Here is an 18,481-nt window from a genome sequence, read left to right as displayed (position 1 = left end):
TTGAACGCTTGACATATCTCGCGAACTTGACTACTGGCTTTGGACCGATTCCCAGTGGTGTTATGGGATTTGTCTAGAGTAGGGTCCATCGGTGTGTTAAGGTCAGCACCCCATATGATTGTTTCTGCGTTGGACCTCCCTAGTTAGGACATCACCCAGTTGAAATTGTCAGGTCCATCAGTGTTGGGAGCATAGGAATTTACAATCACCACTTCTTTCCCTGCAGTTATTCCCCTCACCAGCAGGCCCCTACCTTCAGTGTCCTTCACCGATTCAATGAGACTGAAGTTTGTTCTCCTATCAATCAGAATGGTGACCCCTCACAAAGGACGAGTACGATGAAAAGTACCTGTGACAACCCCAGGACTTGGCCCACTGCGATTACGATGCCGGCAGGAGATGGATTTCCTGGAGAATGCCGATGTTAACCTTATGCCTACGGAGACATTGAAGGATTTTCCTGTTCTTTGCCGGCTGATTGCCGCCACGGATGTTCCAGGTTGCTATTCTAAATGTTATGGCTGGCATTCCGAAGGCCGGGTGGATTCTCGCCTGTCAGGACGTGGAAGTGATAATGGTGCCTTGAAGAGTTGGAGTGACTAGTGGGCTTGGTTTCCGGGTTATCAAAGTTATATATCATCAACGTTGCGGAATGAGAGTGGGGTGAGTAAAGCGGCCGCGTCTGGCCCGAGTCCCTCCCTTGTGTGGGCAACCCCCAACTGGCCTACAGTAATCCCCCCATATAGAACAGAGTTGCAAGCATAGCCGCGCTAGGGGCACTAGTAGCCTGCCAAGAGGGTACCGGGCTTCCTATAGCGACATAGTTTCGTTCCTGTGATGTACATTGAGCATGGAAAAAGGAGGTGTGCTGGTCACAACCGCCCATTACTGGGATTGTAGATTACGGAGGGTCCCTTCTCGCTCGCTCTTCCCGACGGAGTCTCAGATTGTTCCCGCCATGTCTGCAGCCAGACCGGTCCAGGTAGTCATTGGCTTCTTTGGGGGTATTGAAGAATTGGGCCTTTCCCTCATGTTGGATACGCGGTTTCGCTGGATATAGCATGGAATAAAGGATCTGATTGTCCTGTAGGCGTCGCTTGACTGCTGTGAAGGATCTCCTCTGCGTTTGCACCGCCTGCGAGAAGTCTGGGAAGACTTGAATGGAGTCGCCATTGTATTGAAGTTTCCCCTTATCTCTAGCTGCCCTGAGCATGGCGTCGCGATCCTTGTAGTTTAAGTCTTGCAATGATTGGTCGAGGCTACGCGCCGGGCGCAGGTCTAGTGTTCGGGATTCTGTGCGCTCTTTCTACCACAAATAGCTGAGACAGCGTTTCTCTACCGAAGAGAGCTATGCAGATCTGTTCCACAAAGTCTTCCATTCTATCTGGGATTTGTCGCTCCCTCACCCCTATGATCCTGATGTTGTTCCTGCGGGAGCGGCCCTCCAAATCCTCATTCTTAGCGCACACCACCTTCATCTGGGTTTCGAGCACAGAGACACGGGATGTCAGTGCCGCTGATCCATCGTCCAGGTCGGACACGCGTTGTTCGACATTGTCGAGTCGATCGGCTTGTTTATGTAGCCTGTGCTGAAGCTGGTCTACCTTCGTCGATAGGGTGTCCAATTTGCATCCCAGGCCGCTGATTCCAGCCTTCAGAATCTCCCTTATAACCAGATGCGGGGCTTGGTCCTCGGTTGACATCGTGTCAGGTGGCTAGGAATTGGGTCTGCTGCTGGTCGTGGGCTTGGCCTGTGAGCTGGCTTCGAAAGTCAGTTTCTTCTGGTTCTTATCTACTTTTCCCATGACGGCTTGAGGAGAGTGTCCGTGGAGCCCGGCTAAGTTGCGACTGTCTTGGTTTATGGCGGTGCCTGGTGGACCCAGACGGCAGCCGCACCGCGTACTTTTCCGGATGTTAGCACGATGCCTTCGGTGCTTGATGCGGAGAGTCCGTGCACCGAGCGTGGGGCCTGCACGGCACACTGCTGCTTATACAGCCGCACTTCTGTAGCTGCGGCTGTTTCGGAGGAGTTTGTATGCCAGTATTTGCCCCAGGCCTTCTATACAAGCTGGGCCGAGGGGCGGCGGCACACAGTGCAGTCAGCGGGGGGATGCGTGCCCATGGGTCATGCGGCGTGTATCAGAGCGTCGGGCCCAGCCACCTCGGGTCGGCTGCAGCTTCTTGTTCCCAGGATCGTTGCCGCTGGGATTTACTAGCTTTCAGATATCCTGTTAACTGAACCAGACCTCTTCGCGCCTGTAGCTGAACGGATGGGCACCATGGGAGGCTTCACCGGGACGCGTGTCGTTCCTCAGGTTTCTAGGAAGCAGCCTTGAGCGTGGGTTGCTCCCCTGCGCTGCACACCAGGTCTGCGCCACAGCGTGGCCAGCCGTTGGTGGGCGCCGCACGGATTATGCCGCGTCCAGCGGCCGCGCCGAGCCCGCCCGCGCTGCAGTCTGCTCCTACCTGGGCAGTCTCGGGACTCCGGCACCCCGACTCGTCGCTCCTCTGCCCCCGCGACGGGCCGCCGTGGGGGACGGAGACCACCTCGTCTCACAGGTGCAAGTACGCACACGTCCACCCTGCTTGCACGGCGCTGCTCCTGGTCCCGCCGCCGAGACTCCCGTCAAGTGCCCGCCTCCGCCGCTCCGCACACACGCAGGGGCCGCGACCACTCAATCCGTCAGCCAGCAGGCCTCAGATCTGAGAGCGAGTATCTCGGGCTGTGGGCAGGCATCTGGGTCGAGATTTATCTCAAAGTGATCAGTGAGGCCCCGGGAATGTGCACAGCTGTAGGATGGGTCATTCCAACCATCACAGGAGCATCGATGTTACAGGATTCATTAGAGCCCCACAGAGCTCTCTCAGGAAGCGGCCATCTTGGGTGGCTCTCTAGCGCCCTCTCAGAAGCAAGCTGAGTTGAGACCCAGAGAAATGGAGCTTAATCATGAACTAGAAATGAAAAAGTTGTCTGTGGAAAATGCTTCTCTCTCCTCTGGTTCCTCTAGGAGTTCCAGTCCCAAAAGACCCCGGATGCCTAAGGAATTAGTTTGTATGTATGAACCTAAGTTGGATGTGTTGGATTGGTTAAAATGTTGAGTATAATCATGGGCTCCAGGACATCACAGGGAATGAACTACTTCCCTGGTAGTTCTCTAGGCTTCCCCCAGTTGCAACTGATGTGGTAATGGAGTTGGGGGAGGTGGATAAGAAGGATTATGAATGTGTGAAACTAGCTTTAATAGCTAGATTTGGGAAGACACCTTCCCAGTACCTTAAGAGGTTTAGGACCCTCAAAATGCATGATGGTACCCCTTGCCTTGGGCTACCTGGGTGAGTGAGTGTTTGAAAAACTTAGAGGGATGGATTAAGGGTTACAAGGTGAACAATTATGCGGGAATGAGAAATCTTGTTATGTTGTAGTCAATTTATGATGCCTGCTCTCCTGAGCTCAGACAGCACTTTGCTGATTCAAAGGAATTAGATTCCAGGAAGCTAGCTAAGGCTGCTGACTTGTGGGTTGCCAACAGGGCCACTCACAAGGATTCAGGGGTCACTCAGAAAAAGGATGAGGGAAGCAGCCACCAAAAGGCAACCAAGAGATTTCTAATACCTCCCAACCCAAAGAGGGCCCCAAACAACAAAATAACCAGGGTAAGTCCCAGGGTAAACCACAACAGACTAGTGTGCCTTCTGGTCACAAACCAGAAGGAGGTCAGGCCAAGCCACCCTTCCAGAGAGCATTTGGAACATGCTATCACTGTGGGGCAACTGACCACATCAAAGGAGATCCCAGATGTAAGGGTAAACCTGCAGGGATCAGCACAGTCTCCATAGCCTTCACCCCTGAGGAGGAAGTCCAAATGGCTAGTGCTCACTTTGAAGTCTTTGCTGAAGAACCTCTGGGTCTTCAAGCAAGTGTAACAGTAGAGTCCATGGGTCTGGTTAGTGATCAGAATAGGAGTGTGTACAACTCCATACCGGAAAACTCCAAAGTTTATTAAATGGACAGTGTTCTTGTCAATGGCCAGGATACTCCTGCCAGGCGAGACTCTGATGCCAGCAGAACAGTAGTGGATGAAAGCTTTTTCAGGCCTGAGGATGTTGCTAAGGCACCCAAAGGTCCCACTAAGATGTCTGGTGGCCCTGTCCAAATGGTTCCAATTCTACCAGCCCTCATTCAGTGTAATGACATGACAGTGTTGATTCCTGTCAGTGTTCAGACTGAGGTGCCTGGGAGAGTCCTGTTGGGGAATGATCTAAGAACTCTAGGAGTAGTATCCAGTACCCCCAGGCCTCCCAGTATGGAGACTCAGCACCAAACCAAATTGGCTAGAGAGGCCACCTTAAGGAACCACACTAAGCCTGTGGGAACCTCTACTGAGAACCCCACTACAAGCCCTGGTGTTGGTAAATTGACCTCTGACCCAGGCAAATTTCAGGCTAAAACGTTAGGGAAATGGGAGCCCCAACCAAGCTCCATCATTGTTCCCCCAGTTGCAGAGTCTGTGACTCCCCCTGCTTCTGAGGAAGAGGTGGATAGACCTAATGGGACCCTAACTAGGCCTAAGAGAACTGGTAATTCTCAGTGCTGGTGGAAAACCAGAAAAGAAAAGTCTAAGGCCAAAAACCTTCAGACTGTTGGACCTTCCACAGAAGACTCCAACCCAATTCCTAGTCTTAAGGGGGAAACTCCTAAAGTAGGTAAAGGTAGATCTAAGAGGAAGGAGAAGCATGTACCTCGCTTATCTCCCTCCCCTCCAACCAAGAGGCCTAAAACCCAACCTTCTCCCAACAGAGAGGTGGTGAGGACCTCTGGAGGCACCTCTAGATCTAACGGAATCCTTTATAAGGACCCCTTGAAAAAGCCTAACACAGGTTCAGAAGTTGTAACAACTTCTGAGGGACTGGTCAACCAGATCCCCTATAACTATAAAAAGACTGATGTTCCTCAAAGGGTTTGTAGGTCATATAGCTTACAAAGGAAATCCTTTGATTTGACCATAGAACATAGGTCAGGGTGTCACCACCAAAATGCTGATTGTCTCTCTAGGATGTATGTCATCGACTAGAGGTATAAGATTCATCGAGGAGTGGATTAAATCCTCCTGTCCCTTAGTCGGCGGGGGTGGAGGGGGAGTGTTAGGGAGAATTCTGTGTTTAGGCTGAATTTCCTAAACTTGTGAGTCCCCCAGCAGCTTTGCTGGATTTCTGGAGTTTGTTTTTTTCTCCTGCCAAGAGTGAGACTCTTTTTCTCCCACTCTTGGACATGATTTATGGTGTTCCTTTGAATGTTAATGTGTTTCATGGGCTATGGGGTCTTTTACTCCATAGGGTCTCATATCTTTTTTTATGTATGTTACACCGCACCTTGGGTGCAGTAACACCGGGGTGTCATAGTGACCCCCCACCTTAGACTCCATACCCTGGGACTGACTACTGTCTCCCCGGGCATGTAAAGTCACCATTAGCTTTACTAGTCCCAAATTACTAACAGAACCAGTACAAACCATCATATTGTGGACGTACTGGTAGGGGCAATTTGATTGCCCCTGGGTCTGTTATTCGAGGGGGCACTGTCTCGTCCCCCCTCGTCGAGTTTTGGCTGGTGGCAGTGGATACTACTTTTTATATTCAACCGCAAATATATCTCTATGGGATTTTCCCATTGTTCGAGGCTAATACTTTTTAACATAGCCTCTAACATACCTCCGGTTTATTTATTTCATATTAATTCACTGGTTGGTATTTTCTGCCAGAACTCGGTTTTAAAATGGCGTTTGTGTTCGCTTCTGTAACTCAAAACCAAAGGTCGAGCCCTTTGTTCCACTTTTTGGCGGACTTCTCCACAGAAGCCTCCAAAAGTGCTGCCACTCTATTTGGGTACCACAGAGGGTGTGTGAGGGGGTTTAGGCACCCTGGACTGAGTTACCTTGGTAACGCAAGTCGCACTCTTGTGTGATTGGCCCCACCACTTAGCATGTTTGAGTGACAGCTAGGCTGAGTGAATGGGGGTGTGCTGCATAAAAGCAGGGCTTTTGGGACTGGAACTTCAGAAGTCGCCACAGGACCTGAAAATCCGACGAGGGAGAAGCTGAGCCGACCTGCTACGACGATACCACCAGTGGAGCCCTGCTGAACCGACTCACCACTTCCCAACGACAGAGGATATCTCCCGGCTGGAGAGTCCTCTTCCCCTGACTGGTGGGCACAACCAGTTTACCTTCCTTTCTCGCATCCCAGGACGTCTTGTGGTCGAATTGCCCGTGCCAAGCACCCCGGCAACCGGATAGCCATTTACCACTGGGGCGTGAATAAGAGGGCCGCTCCTTTTAATTGAGAACTCCGCGGCTGGTTTCTTCCCCGGCAGTGCAACGGACTCCTGCTTCCTCCCCGACGAAATCCTCTCTTCCTCCGGACGAAGCACCGACTTGCACCCGCTGCCAGGAACAACTGCCCCCGGTGGAGCGTTCTCACCATTTTAAGGTACCGTGTCCGCCAGGCCTCCCTTTCTAAAGATTGCTACAAGGTAACAATAATCCCTTAACCTTCTGGACTGGGCTGGCTGCCTTGACCATCTAACTGGTCCCTTTCTTTTTGGTCCAACTCTTTCTGAACTTATTGAGAGACTTTTGGGCACTTTGAACCGTGTGACCTTGGACACATTTCGACCGGAGCCTCTTAAAGTGGGTCTGGCCATGTTAACTTTGACTTTACGGTTTTAACCTGCCTTCTTCTCCTACTGTGTTCTTCCGAAAGTGTTGGGATCTGTTTCTATCTTTGCTCTGCCTTTCTCTCCCTTTTAAACCGATTGATTAGAGTGCCATCTTCGTTAAGCGCTCACCGCTGTCTGAAAATAAGTGTAGCTTTACTTAAGACTTGTCTAATAATCGTTGAAGGGAGTGTATACCCTTTAGTGACCATGTTTTTGAACTGCTTGATATTAGTGCCAGTGTGTTTAACTAGATGTGTTTTTAAATAATTATATCTCTTTTACACCGAGCTCTGGTCAGTGTTTGCTTGTTCTACTGTGTTCTTTTGACCTATTGTGAATACTCTGTATACTGCCTAACTCTTCTTGAGAGAAGTCGGACTGCTCAGCCACAGCTACCAGATAAATCTGGGTGGTACAGACTGCTACCAATTGGGTTTACTGCCAACCACCTGTAGTCTTAAATCTTTTGCAGTGGTCCCAGAGGGAACTGCACAGGTTTCTGCCTAACACTGGTGTACAGCGGTGGGATTTGTATTGAGTATACACTTTAGTGTGCTTTTTGAATACTTTAGGACAACTAACCACAAAGCTTAGCACTAAAAAGCTGATTTTCTAACTATGTCTGCTATGGAGAGTTATACCCTAGAACAGTGGTCCTCAAACTACGGCCCGCAGGCCACATGCGGCCCATGGAGCGCATTTACCCGGCCCGCCGGGTGTTTTAGCCTCAGGACATCCTTGTGTTTCCGAAAGATGCTTTCGGAACACAAGGATGCCTCTGAGAAGTCCCTGCGGCCCGCGTTTACTTTAAAAACGCGGGGACCGCTGGGAGTAGGCGCACGCAGCGACGTCACTGACGTCCCATGCGTGCGCACGCCCATGGAAACCGAGGCGGAGAAGCGGAGAAGAAAGGACGCGCGCTGGAGGTAAGTGTTTACCAGCGGCGCGTCCCTTTGGTGTTCTGACCACCGGTCCTGCTATGGCCGGAGCGGTGGTCAGAAGGGATGTCCCGATACCAGTATCGGGACTGATACCAGGCATTTTTATGGTATCGGGGACTCGTTTAGAGTCCCCGATACCATGCCCGGTACATAAGCCCCGCAATGTGGGGGGAACTATATACTGTCAATGTAATGTGGGGGGGAACTATACTGTCAACGTAATGTGGGGGAACATACTGCCAGCCTAATGTGGGGGGAACTATACTGCCAACCTAATGTGGGGGAACTATACTGCCAGCTTAATGTGGGGGACTATATTGCACCTAATGTGGGGGAATGTTGCTGGTACATTGTTTTTATTGGTATTTTACTAATAGCAATTTGGAATCCCTAGGAAACAATGATGTCAAGAAAGAGAAAAATTGACTCGGTGTGTAGGATATTCAAAGAACAGTGGACTTATGATTACTTTTCCATACAGTACAAGGAAAGAGCTGTGTGTCTGATATGCCAGAATATAGTGTCTGTGTTCAAAGAATACAATTTGCGTCGACACTATGAAACTCAACATAAAGATAAATATGATTGTTTGGTCGGAGAAGTGAGAAAAGATAAAATATTAAAACTGAAAAATACATTGACAGCTCAGCAAAATACTTTTGTGAAGCAGAAGCAGCTAAATATTTCATCACTGAGAGCAAGTTTTCAAGTTGCCAAGCTAATAGCGCGCACTGGCAGACCATTCGTGGAGGGAGAATTTGTTAAAGAATGCCTTCTTTCTGTTGCCAAAGAGATGTGTCCAGAGAAGGCCGATTTATTTAGTACAGTGAGTCTTTCAGGACCTACACTTACACAGAGGATTGAAGAAATGGGAGACAATCTGTATCAGCATTTGCAAAACCTGACAAAAAAACGTTCCTATTTTTCCTTGGCACTTGACGAAAGCAATGATGTTCGTGATTCTGCACAACTTTTAATTTTTATTTGTGGGACGAATGACAATTTCGAAGTCACAGAAGAGCTTGCTGCACTGCAAAGCATCAAAGGAACAACTACAGGAGAGGATATCTATGAAAAGGTTTGCCAAACTTTGAATGGTTTGGAGCTGGACTGGGCTAAACTAGCCAGTGTGACAACTGATGGTGCTCCTAGCATGGTGGGGTCTAAGAAAGGAGTAATTGCTTGCATTAACCAAGAGATGGACAAACATAATTATTCTCATCCAATGGCCATACACTGCCTCATCCACCAACAAGCGCTGTGTAGTAAATCACTGAAGTTTGACTCTGTTATGACAATTGTGGTATCTTGTGTTAACTTCATTAGAGCTCATGCACTAAAGCACAGACAATTTCAGGAATTTCTGTCTGAGCTAAATGCTGACTATGGAGATGTTCTGTACCACACAGAAGTCCGTTGGCTGAGTCGAGGGAGAGTTTTGAAACGTTTCTATGACTTACTTCCACAGATTACAGCTTTTCTTCTTTCAAAAAACAAAGAAGTACCAGAGCTCAATGATGCAGAATGGAAATGGCACCTTGCCTTTCTAACAGATGTAACAGAGCTACTCAACAGTTTCAATGTGCAACTTCAAGGAAAAGGGAAGCTCATCTGTGATATGCAATCACATGTCAAAGCATTTGAAGTAAAATTAGGCCTCCTCATCAAACAAGTGAAGGAGGAAAACTTCTGCCATCTACCCACAACTCAAAATCTGTTAGCGGAAAAACCATTGGTTGCATTCCCAAACAAAACATGTGTGGATTCACTAGAAAAATTGCAAAAGGAGTTCCAATTTAGATTTAAAGAGCTTCATCTCCATGAACAGGACATACAGCTTTTCCGTAACCCATTTTCTATTGACATTGAAAATGTGGATACAATTTACCAAATGGAACTGGCTGAACTGCAGAATTGTGACTCTCTGAAAGACGCATTCAAGTCAAGCAGCCTTCATAGTTTCTATGCATCTCTCCCTTCCGAGACATATCCTCATCTCAGGAACCATGCACTCAAAATGGCAACCATCTTTGGCAGCACTTATGTCTGTGAACAGACTTTTTCCAGAATGAAACATCTGAAATCTCCAACCAGATCTAGACTAACGGATGAACGCTTGCATCACTTGTTACGACTAGCAGTGACAAATATGGAACCGGACATTGACCATCTCGTTAGCCAAAAGCAGGCCCATAGTTCCCATTGAAATACTGGTAAGTTTGTTGATTTAACTTTACTTGTTCTTCATTTTAAATATTGTATTTATTCCCGTTTTGTTTCTTCACTTCAAAATAAGATATATGCAGTGTGCATAGGTATTTGTTCATAGTTTTTTTTTTTAACTATAGTCCGGCCCTCCAACGGTCTGAGGGACCGTTAACATGGCCCCCTGTTTAAAAAGTTTGAGGACCACTGCCCTAGAATCATTGTCTGCCAAAACTGCTGATTGCTTAAAAGTATTGTGTAGACATAAGAATCTCTCTGAGAAGGGCAAGAAAATGGAACTTGTCAAAAGATTGTTAGAAAACCAAAGTCTGGGTGGTACACAGGAATCTACCCCCTCAGCAAAAATGTAGAAAACAGTGATGGTATTGATCTGAATCAAAGTCTTGATAATGAGTCAGAAAAGGAAAGTGAACTTAATGAAATTAGCCACTCTGAGCCTCTGTCTGCCTTACCTACTGTACCTATACCAGGTCCTACATGTAACCCTGCTTATTTTGAACTTGAAAAAATGAAGCTTGAATTAGAGTACAAACGTTTTATTGCTCAATCTGAACGAAACCAAGAGCTAGAGTTCAGAAGAATGAATGCCCAGGCTGAGCAGAAGCAAGCTGAGTTTTTTATTTTTTATTTTTTTTAAAACTTTATTTTTGAAATTTTCAGAACAACAAAAAACACAAGCACACCATCTGAACGAATTGGAGAAAGGGCAGGGAAAGGAAAGGAATAGAATAAAGCAAAGAGAAAACATAACATTTCCCGCTCACGGGTTCGACCGCAAAGCCGCCCCACCCCACCCATGTCCACAACAACAAGCATCCGGACTTTCCTGGTTAATTGTCAATCACCATTAAGGCACAAATATATAGTGTTTTTCAATCTCACATATCTATTTCGGAGTCAGGGGCTCTCAGTGGCGGAAGGAGCAGCGCTGGTTAGCAGATATGTAATATACGGTCCCCAGATGTCGGGGGGGGTCGAGCATGCAGTGGTAGCGTTCTTATAAATTCGCTCTCTACATTCTGACAGTAGGTAATGTCTTTTTTCCAATCTTCAATTTTGGGTAAGGGGCCCCGGCTCCAGGCCATAGCGATCCGCCTACGGGTCAGCACCAGGAGGAGAGCCGCCAGTCTGCGGGATGCGGGACGTAAGTATTTTGTGAGGCCGAGGAGGGCCGCCATCGGTAGCGGAGCTACTTGTTCCCCAATAATATCGGCGACGATCTGCAGGACTGAGGCCCAGAACCGCTGGATTCCGGGGCAGTCCCATGCCAGGTGGAAAAAGTCGGCATGCGCCGCTGTACAACGTTCACATTGGGCCGATACTTCAGGGTGATGTCGGTGTTTTTTGGCAGGGGTGTAATACGTTTGGTGCACGTAATTAAAGTGTATTAGTTTATATTGTGTATTCACCGCGACATTTTGGGTTTGATATAGAATGTAGGACCAGTCCCCAGCATCTATCGACATCTGGAGGTCTGATTCCCATCTTTGTTGGGTTCTGGCATTGGGTGACCCGGTGTCTGCCACCAGGGATCTGTAAAGTGCCGAGACCAGCCTCCCCTCTCCCTCGAAGGAGTGAATATTAAGCTTGTCGGCCCATATTAAAAATACATTTTCATTCGTGAGCGGAACCCCCGGGATGAACCTGATCGGTAGCAAAGGGGAGTATCTCACGGTCACCCCATACTTAGCAGCCATTTTCTTCCAGACTGCGTACGTAGAGAGAACTGTATTTAGAGTGTACGGAACTGGGATTTGACTAATGATAACGGCACTGAGCAAGTCGGGAGAGGCCAGAGCACGTTCCACCTGCACATGTGGACGCACGAAGTGGATCGCGTACCAGTGGCTTAGAAACTGTGCCTGAGATGCCCAATAGTACTTCTCAATGTCTGGAAGCGCAAGGCCTCCTTTTGATGTCGGCAGAACTAGGGTGTCGTAAGCCACGCGCGCCAGCTTACCGGCCCATAGCAGCTCCAGGACTGCAGCCTTGACTTCAGGAGGAAGGATTTGGGGAGGAGTAACGGGATGTTGGTAAACAAGTACAGAAGCTTGAGAAGAATAACCATCTTCGTAAGAGAGGTCCTGCCCCACAGCGTTAGTGGGAGCGTTTTCCACCTGTGCACCCGTTCCCGAATGGAGGTGAGCGTGGAGACATAATTGTCTTTATATATCTCGTGATGGTTACGTGACATAAATATACCTAAGTAGCGCACCCCTGAGTTCTCCCATTTAAAGCCGTGGTCATCGGCAAATTACACCGTGTGAGAGGTCAGGGGGAATATCACAGATTTAGAGTGATTGATTTTCAATCCCGACATTTGCCCAAATCTTAATACCTCCCGCATAACTGGGTTAAGGTTCTCCTGGGGATTGCTGACAAATAATATAACATCGTCAGCATAGAGGGAGACAATCAATTTGTGGGGGCCTAATTTGAGGCCTCTGTGTATTGGAATTCGCGTAGTCTGGAAGCCAGGGGTTCCATAATGAGAGCAAAGATCAAGGCTGAAAGTGGGCATCCCTGCCTCGTTCCGCGTTCAAGTGAAATGCATGTGGATCTAGTGTTCCCTAGTGTGATATAGGATCGGGGGCTGTTATACAATAATGACACCAATTTAATAAAGAAGTTGCCAAAACCCATTTGTCTAGGCGTTGCTAGCATGAATGGCCATTCCACAGAGTCAAATGCCTTCTCGGCGTCAAGAAGCACTGCTATTGCCTGTTGCGATGGGTCCAGGGCCTCCATGACGCCAAACAGACGCCTGATGCCATAGGTGGTGCTGCGCCCTGGGATAAATCTGGCTTGGTCTCCAATCACTAGTGCTGGCATAAGGGGGAGGAGCCTGGATGCAAGAATTTTGGCCAGGATTTTATTGTCCAGGTTGATCAGAGAAATTGGTCTATAGGATGCACATTCATCAGCGGGACGGCGGCTTTGTGTACAAGAATTATATTGGCCTCCCGTAGTGTTGGGGGAAGGCATCCGCTTTCAATGGATTCTTCATATACGCGTAGCAGGAGAGGGGCAAGGGAAGTTGCGTAGGCCTTGTAAAACTCTCCGGTAAATCCATCTGGAGCTTGTGCCTTGGAGCTCGGGAGGGATTTTATTGCTTCCAGTATTTCTTCTGTCGTTATCGGAGCATTAAGAGGTTCTCGTAGGTCTGCCTCCACCCAGTACAGCTCAGTGTCGTCTAGGTATTCTTGCAGAGATTCAGAGTCTGAATTGCCTCTAGAGCTGTACAGGTCCTGGTAGAAGTCCCGAAATGCTTTGGCGATGTCCACTTCTGCATAGACACGCTGCCCTTGTGCGTCTTTAACACATTCCACCCGGGTCGGGGCTTTGTCCACCGATAGTAATCGGGCGAGCAGGGCTCCTGGCTTCTGACCCTCTCCATATTGTCGGATCTGGTGTTTCCGCACTAGGAATTTTAGCTCTCTTTCGGCTGTTTACCTGAACCTCCGAAGCTCCTCCTTCAGTTCTGCCTGTATTTGCGGGCTTGGAGCTGAGATAGCCTTCATTTCTAGATCCTTCAGACGGGTTTCGCTGTCGGAGAGTTCACTGCGGATCAGTTTCAGTACACCATTTTCTTTACCCAAACATATTCCGCGCACAAAGCACTTTAGCGTTTCCCAGATAATGCTGGTCGCCTTGACTGAGCCTTGATTTCTCTCAATGAAGGATATTTCCTCACGCAGTTCTTCTGCGAAAACAGTGTCCGAAAGCGCACCTAGCTTGAATCTCCAGTTCAATCCGGGGACTGTTGCGCCCACCATGGAGGCGTCAAGTGTGACCATTGAGTGGTCGGATAGCGTGCGTGGTAGGATTTGGCTCGTTCCCCAGGCAAACAGACAATGGGTGGAGGCCATGATGTAATCTATCCTGGAGCTGGTGTTGTGAACGGGCGAGTAGAATGTGAAGTCTTTCGCATCTCGGTTGTGATGCCGCCATGTGTCAGAGAGGTCGAACGCTTGACATATCTCGCAAACTTGACTACTGGCTTTGGACCGATTCCCAGTGGTGTTATGGGATTTGTCTAGAGTAGGGTCCATCGGTGTGTTAAGGTCAGCACCCCATATGATTGTTTCTGCGTTGGACCTCCCTAGTTAGGACATCACCCAGTTGAAATTGTCAGGTCCATCAGTGTTGGGAGCGTAGGAATTTACAATCACCACTTCTTTCCCTGCAATTATTCCCCTCACCAGCAGGCCCCTACCTTCAGTGTCCTTCACCGATTCAATGAGACTGACGTTTGTTCTCCTATCAATCAGAATGGCGACCCCTCTGGCAAAGGACGAGTACGATGAAAAGTACCTGTGACAACCCCAGGACTTGGCCCACTGTGATTCCGATGCCGGCAGGAGATGGGTTTCCTGGAGAATGGCGATGTTAACCTTATGCCTACGGAGACATTGAAGGATTTTCCTGTTCTTTGCCGGCTGATTGCCGCCACGGATGTTCCAGGTGGCTATTCTAAATGTTATGGCTGGCATTCCGAAGGCCGGGTGGATTCTCGCCTGTCAGGACGTGGAAGTGATAATGGTGCCTTGAAGAGTTGGAGTGACTAGTGGGCTTGGTTTCCGGGTTATCAAAGTTATATATCATCAACGTTGCGGAATGAGAGTGGGGTGAGTAAAGCGGCCGTGTCTGGCCCGAGTCCCTCCCTTGTGTGGGCAACCCCCAACTGGCCCACAGTAATCCCCCCATATAGAACAGAGTTGCAAGCATAGCCGCGCTAGGGGCACTAGTAGCCTGCCAAGAGGGTACCGGGATTCCTATAGCGACATAGTTTCGTTCCTGTGATGTACATTGAGCATGGAAAAAGGAGGTGTGCTGGTCACAACCGCCCATTACTGGGATTGTAGATTACGGAGGGTCCCTTCTCGCTCGCTCTTCCCGACGGGGTCTCGGATTGTTGCCGCCATGTCTGCAGCCACACCAGTCCAGGTAGTCATTGGCTTCTTCGGGGGTATTGAAGAATTGGGCCTTCCCCTCATGTTGGATACGTGGTTTCGCTGGATATAGCATGGAATAAAGAATCTGTCCTGTAGGCGTCGCTTGACTGCTGTGAAGGATCTCCTCTGCGTTTGCACCGCCTGCGAGAAGTCTGGGAAGACTTGAATGGAGTCGCCATTGTATTGAAGTTTCCCCTTATCTCTAGCTGCCCTGAGCATGGCGTCGCGATCCTTGTAGTTTAAAAGTCTTGCAATGATTGGTCGAGGGTGCGTGTCGGGCGCAGGTCTAGTGTTCGGGATTCTGTGCACTCTTTCTACCACAAATAGCTGAGACAGCGTTTCTCTACCGAAGAGAGCTATGCAGATCTGTTCCACAAAGTCTTCCATTCTACCTGGGATTTGTCGCTCCCTCACCCCTATGATCCTGATGTTGTTCCTGCGGGAGCGGCCCTCCAAATCCTCATTCTTAGCGCACACCACCTTCATCTGGGTTTCGAGCACAGAGACACGGGATGTCAGTGCCGCTGATCCATCTTCCAGGTCGGATATGCGTTGTTCGACATTGTCGAGTCGATCGGCTTGTTTATGTAGCCTGTGCTGAAGCTGGTCTACCTTCGTCGATAGGGTGTCCAATTTGCATCCCAGGCCGCTGATTCCAGCCTTCAGAATCTCCCTTATAACCAGATGCGGGGCTTGGTCCTCGGTTGACATCGTGTCAGGTGGCGGGGAATTGGGTCTGCTGCTGGTCATGGGCTTGGCCTGTGAGCTGGCTTCGAAAGTCAGTTTCTTCTGGTTTTTATCTACTTTTGCCATGACGGCTTGGGGAGAGTGTCCGTGGAGCCCGGCTAAGTTGCGACTGTCTTGGTTTATGGCGGTGCCTGGTGGACCCAGACGGCAGCCGCACTGCGTACTTTTCCGGATGTTAGCACGATGCCTTCGGTGCTTGATGCGGAGAGTCCGTGCACCGAGCGTGGGGCCTGCACGGCACACTGCTGCTTATACAGCCGCACTTCTGTAGCTGCGGCTGTTTCGGAGGAGTTTGTATGCCAGTATTTGCCCCAGGCCTTCTATACAAGCTGGGCCGAGGGGCGGCGGCACACAGTGCAGTCAGCGGGGGGATGCGTGCCCATGGGTCATGCGGCGTGTATCAGAGTGTCGGGCCCAGCCACCTCGGGTCGGCTGCAGCTTCTTGTTCCCAGGATCGTTGCCGCCGGGATTTACTAGCTTTCAGATATCCTGTTAACTGAACCAGGCCTCTCCGCGCCTGTAGCTGAATGGATGGGCGCCGTGGGAGGCTTCACCGGGACGCGTGTCGTGCCTCAGGTTTCTAGGAAGCGGCCTTGAGCGTGGGTTGCTCCCCTGCGCTGCACACCAGGTCTGCGCCACAGCGCGGCCAGCCGTTGGCGGGGGCCGCGCGGATTATGCCGCGTCCAGCGGCCGCGCCGAGCCCGCCCGCGCTGCAGTCTGCTCCTACCTGGGCAGTCTCGGGACTCCGGCACCCCGACTCGTTGCTCCTCTGCCCTCGCGAAGGGCCGCCGTGGGGGACGGGGACCACCTCGTCTCACAGGTGCAAGTACGCACACGTCCACCCTGCTTGCATGGCACTGCTCCCGCCGCCGAGACTCCCGCCAAGTGCCCGCCTCCGCCGCTCCGCACACACGCAGGGGCCGCGACCACTCAATCCGTCAGCCAGCAGGCCTCAGATCTGAGAGCGAGTATCTCGGGCTGTGGGCAGGCGTCTGGGTCGAGATTTATCTCAAAATGATCAGTGAAGCCCCGGGAATGTGCACAGCTGTAGGATGGGTCATTCCAACCATCACAGGAGCATCGATGTTACAGGATTCATTAGAGCCCCACGGAGCTCTCTCAGGAAGCGGCCATCTTGGGTGGCTCTCTAGCGCCCTCTCAGAAGCAAGCTGAGTTGAGACCCAGAGAAATGAAGCTTAATCATGAACTAGAAATGAAAAAGTTGTCTGTGGAAAATGCTTCTCTCTCCTCTGGTTCCTCTAGGAGTTCCAGTCCCAAAAGACCCCGGATGCCTAAGGAATTAGTTTGTATGTATGAACCTAAGTTGGATGTGTTGGATTGGTTAAAATGTTTGAGTATAATCATGGGCTCCAGGACATCACAGGGAATGAACTACTTCCCTGGTAGTTCTCTAGGCTTCCCCCAGTTGCAACTGATGTGGTAATGGAGTTGGGGGAGGTGGATAAGAAGGATTATGAATGTGTGAAACTAGCTTTAATAGCTAGATTTGGGAAGACACCTTCCCAGTACCTTAAGAGGTTTAGGACCCTCAAAAAGCATGATGGTACCCCTTGCCTTGGGCTACCTGGGTGAGTGAGTGTTTGAAAAACTTAGAGGGATGGATTAAGGGTTACAAGGTGAACAATTATGCGGGAATGAGAAATCTTGTTATGTTGGAGTCAATTTATGATGCCTGCTCTCCTGAGCTCAGACATCACTTTGCTGATTCAAAGGAATTAGATTCCAGGAAGCTAGCTAAGGCTGCTGACTTGTGGGTTGCCAACAGGGCCACTCACAAGGATTCAGGGGTCACTCAGAGAAAGGATGAGGGAAGCAGCCACCAAAAGGCAACCAAGAGATTTCTAATACCTCCCAACCCAAAGAGGGCCCCAAACAACAAAATAACCAGGGTAAGTCCCAGGGTAAACCACAACAGACTAGTGTGCCTTCTGGTCACAAACCAGAAGGAGGTCAGGCCAAGCCACCCTTCCAGAGAGCATTTGGAACATGCTATCACTGTGGGGCAACTGACTACATCAAAGGAGATCCCAGATGTAAGGGTAAACCTGCAGGGATCAGCACAGTCTCCATAGCCTTCACCCCTGAGGAGGAAGTCCAAATGGCTAGTGCTCACTTTGAAGTCTTTGCTGAAGAACCTCTGGGTCTTCAAGCAAGTGTAACAGTAGAGTCCATGGGTCTGGTTAGTGATCAGAATAGGAGTGTGTACAACTCCATACCAGAAAACTCCAAAGTTTATTAAATGGACAGTGTTCTTGTCAATGGCCAGGATACTCCTGCCAGGCGAGACTCTGATGCCAGCAGAACAGTAGTGGATGAAAGCTTTTTCAGGCCTGAGGATGTTGCTAAGGCACCCAAAGGTCTCACTAAGATGTCTGGTGGCCCTGTCCAAATGGTTCCAATTCTACCAGCCCTCATTCAGTGTAATGACATGACAGTGTTGATTCCTGTCAGTGTTCAGACTGAGGTGCCTGGGAGAGTCCTGTTGGGGAATGGTCTAAGAACTCTAGGAGTAGTATCCAGTACCCCCCAGTATGGAGACCCAGAACCAAACCAAATTGGCTAGAGAGGCCACCTTAAGGAACCACACTAAGCCTGTGGGAACCTCTACTGAGAACCCCACTACAAGCCCTGGTGTTGGTAAATTGACCTCTGACCCAGGCAAATTTCAGGATAAAACGTTAGGGAAATGGGAGCCCCAACCAAGCTCCATCATTGTTCCCCCAGTTGCAGAGTCTGTGACTCCCCCTGCTTCTGAGGAAGAGGTGGATAGACCTAATGGGACCCTAACTAGGCCTAAGAGAACTGGTAATTCTCAGTGCTGGTGGAAAACCAGAAAAGAAAAGTCTAAGGCCAAAAACCTTCAGACTGTTGGACCT

The 18,481-nt window shown here is 49.6% G+C and overlaps 1 protein-coding gene across 1 annotated transcript; it reads left to right on the top strand.

The window, feature by feature from the left end:
* Positions 1-8,056: 8,056 nt before the first annotated feature.
* Positions 8,057-9,862, top strand: LOC138481602 (general transcription factor II-I repeat domain-containing protein 2-like). Its single transcript, XM_069613811.1, has one exon. It carries the CDS (start codon positions 8,057-8,059, stop codon positions 9,860-9,862), a length of 1,806 nt encoding a protein of 601 aa, XP_069469912.1.
* The last annotated feature ends 8,619 nt before the right edge of the window (positions 9,863-18,481 follow it).

This window comes from Ambystoma mexicanum, chromosome 1p (genome assembly GCF_040938575.1).
Source record: "Ambystoma mexicanum isolate Mex_15411 chromosome 1p, UKY_AmexF1_1, whole genome shotgun sequence".
Lineage (NCBI taxonomy): Eukaryota > Metazoa > Chordata > Amphibia > Caudata > Ambystomatidae > Ambystoma > Ambystoma mexicanum.
The sequence above is the reverse complement of the archived record's forward strand: the minus strand, read 5'-3'. Positions and strand labels throughout refer to the sequence as shown.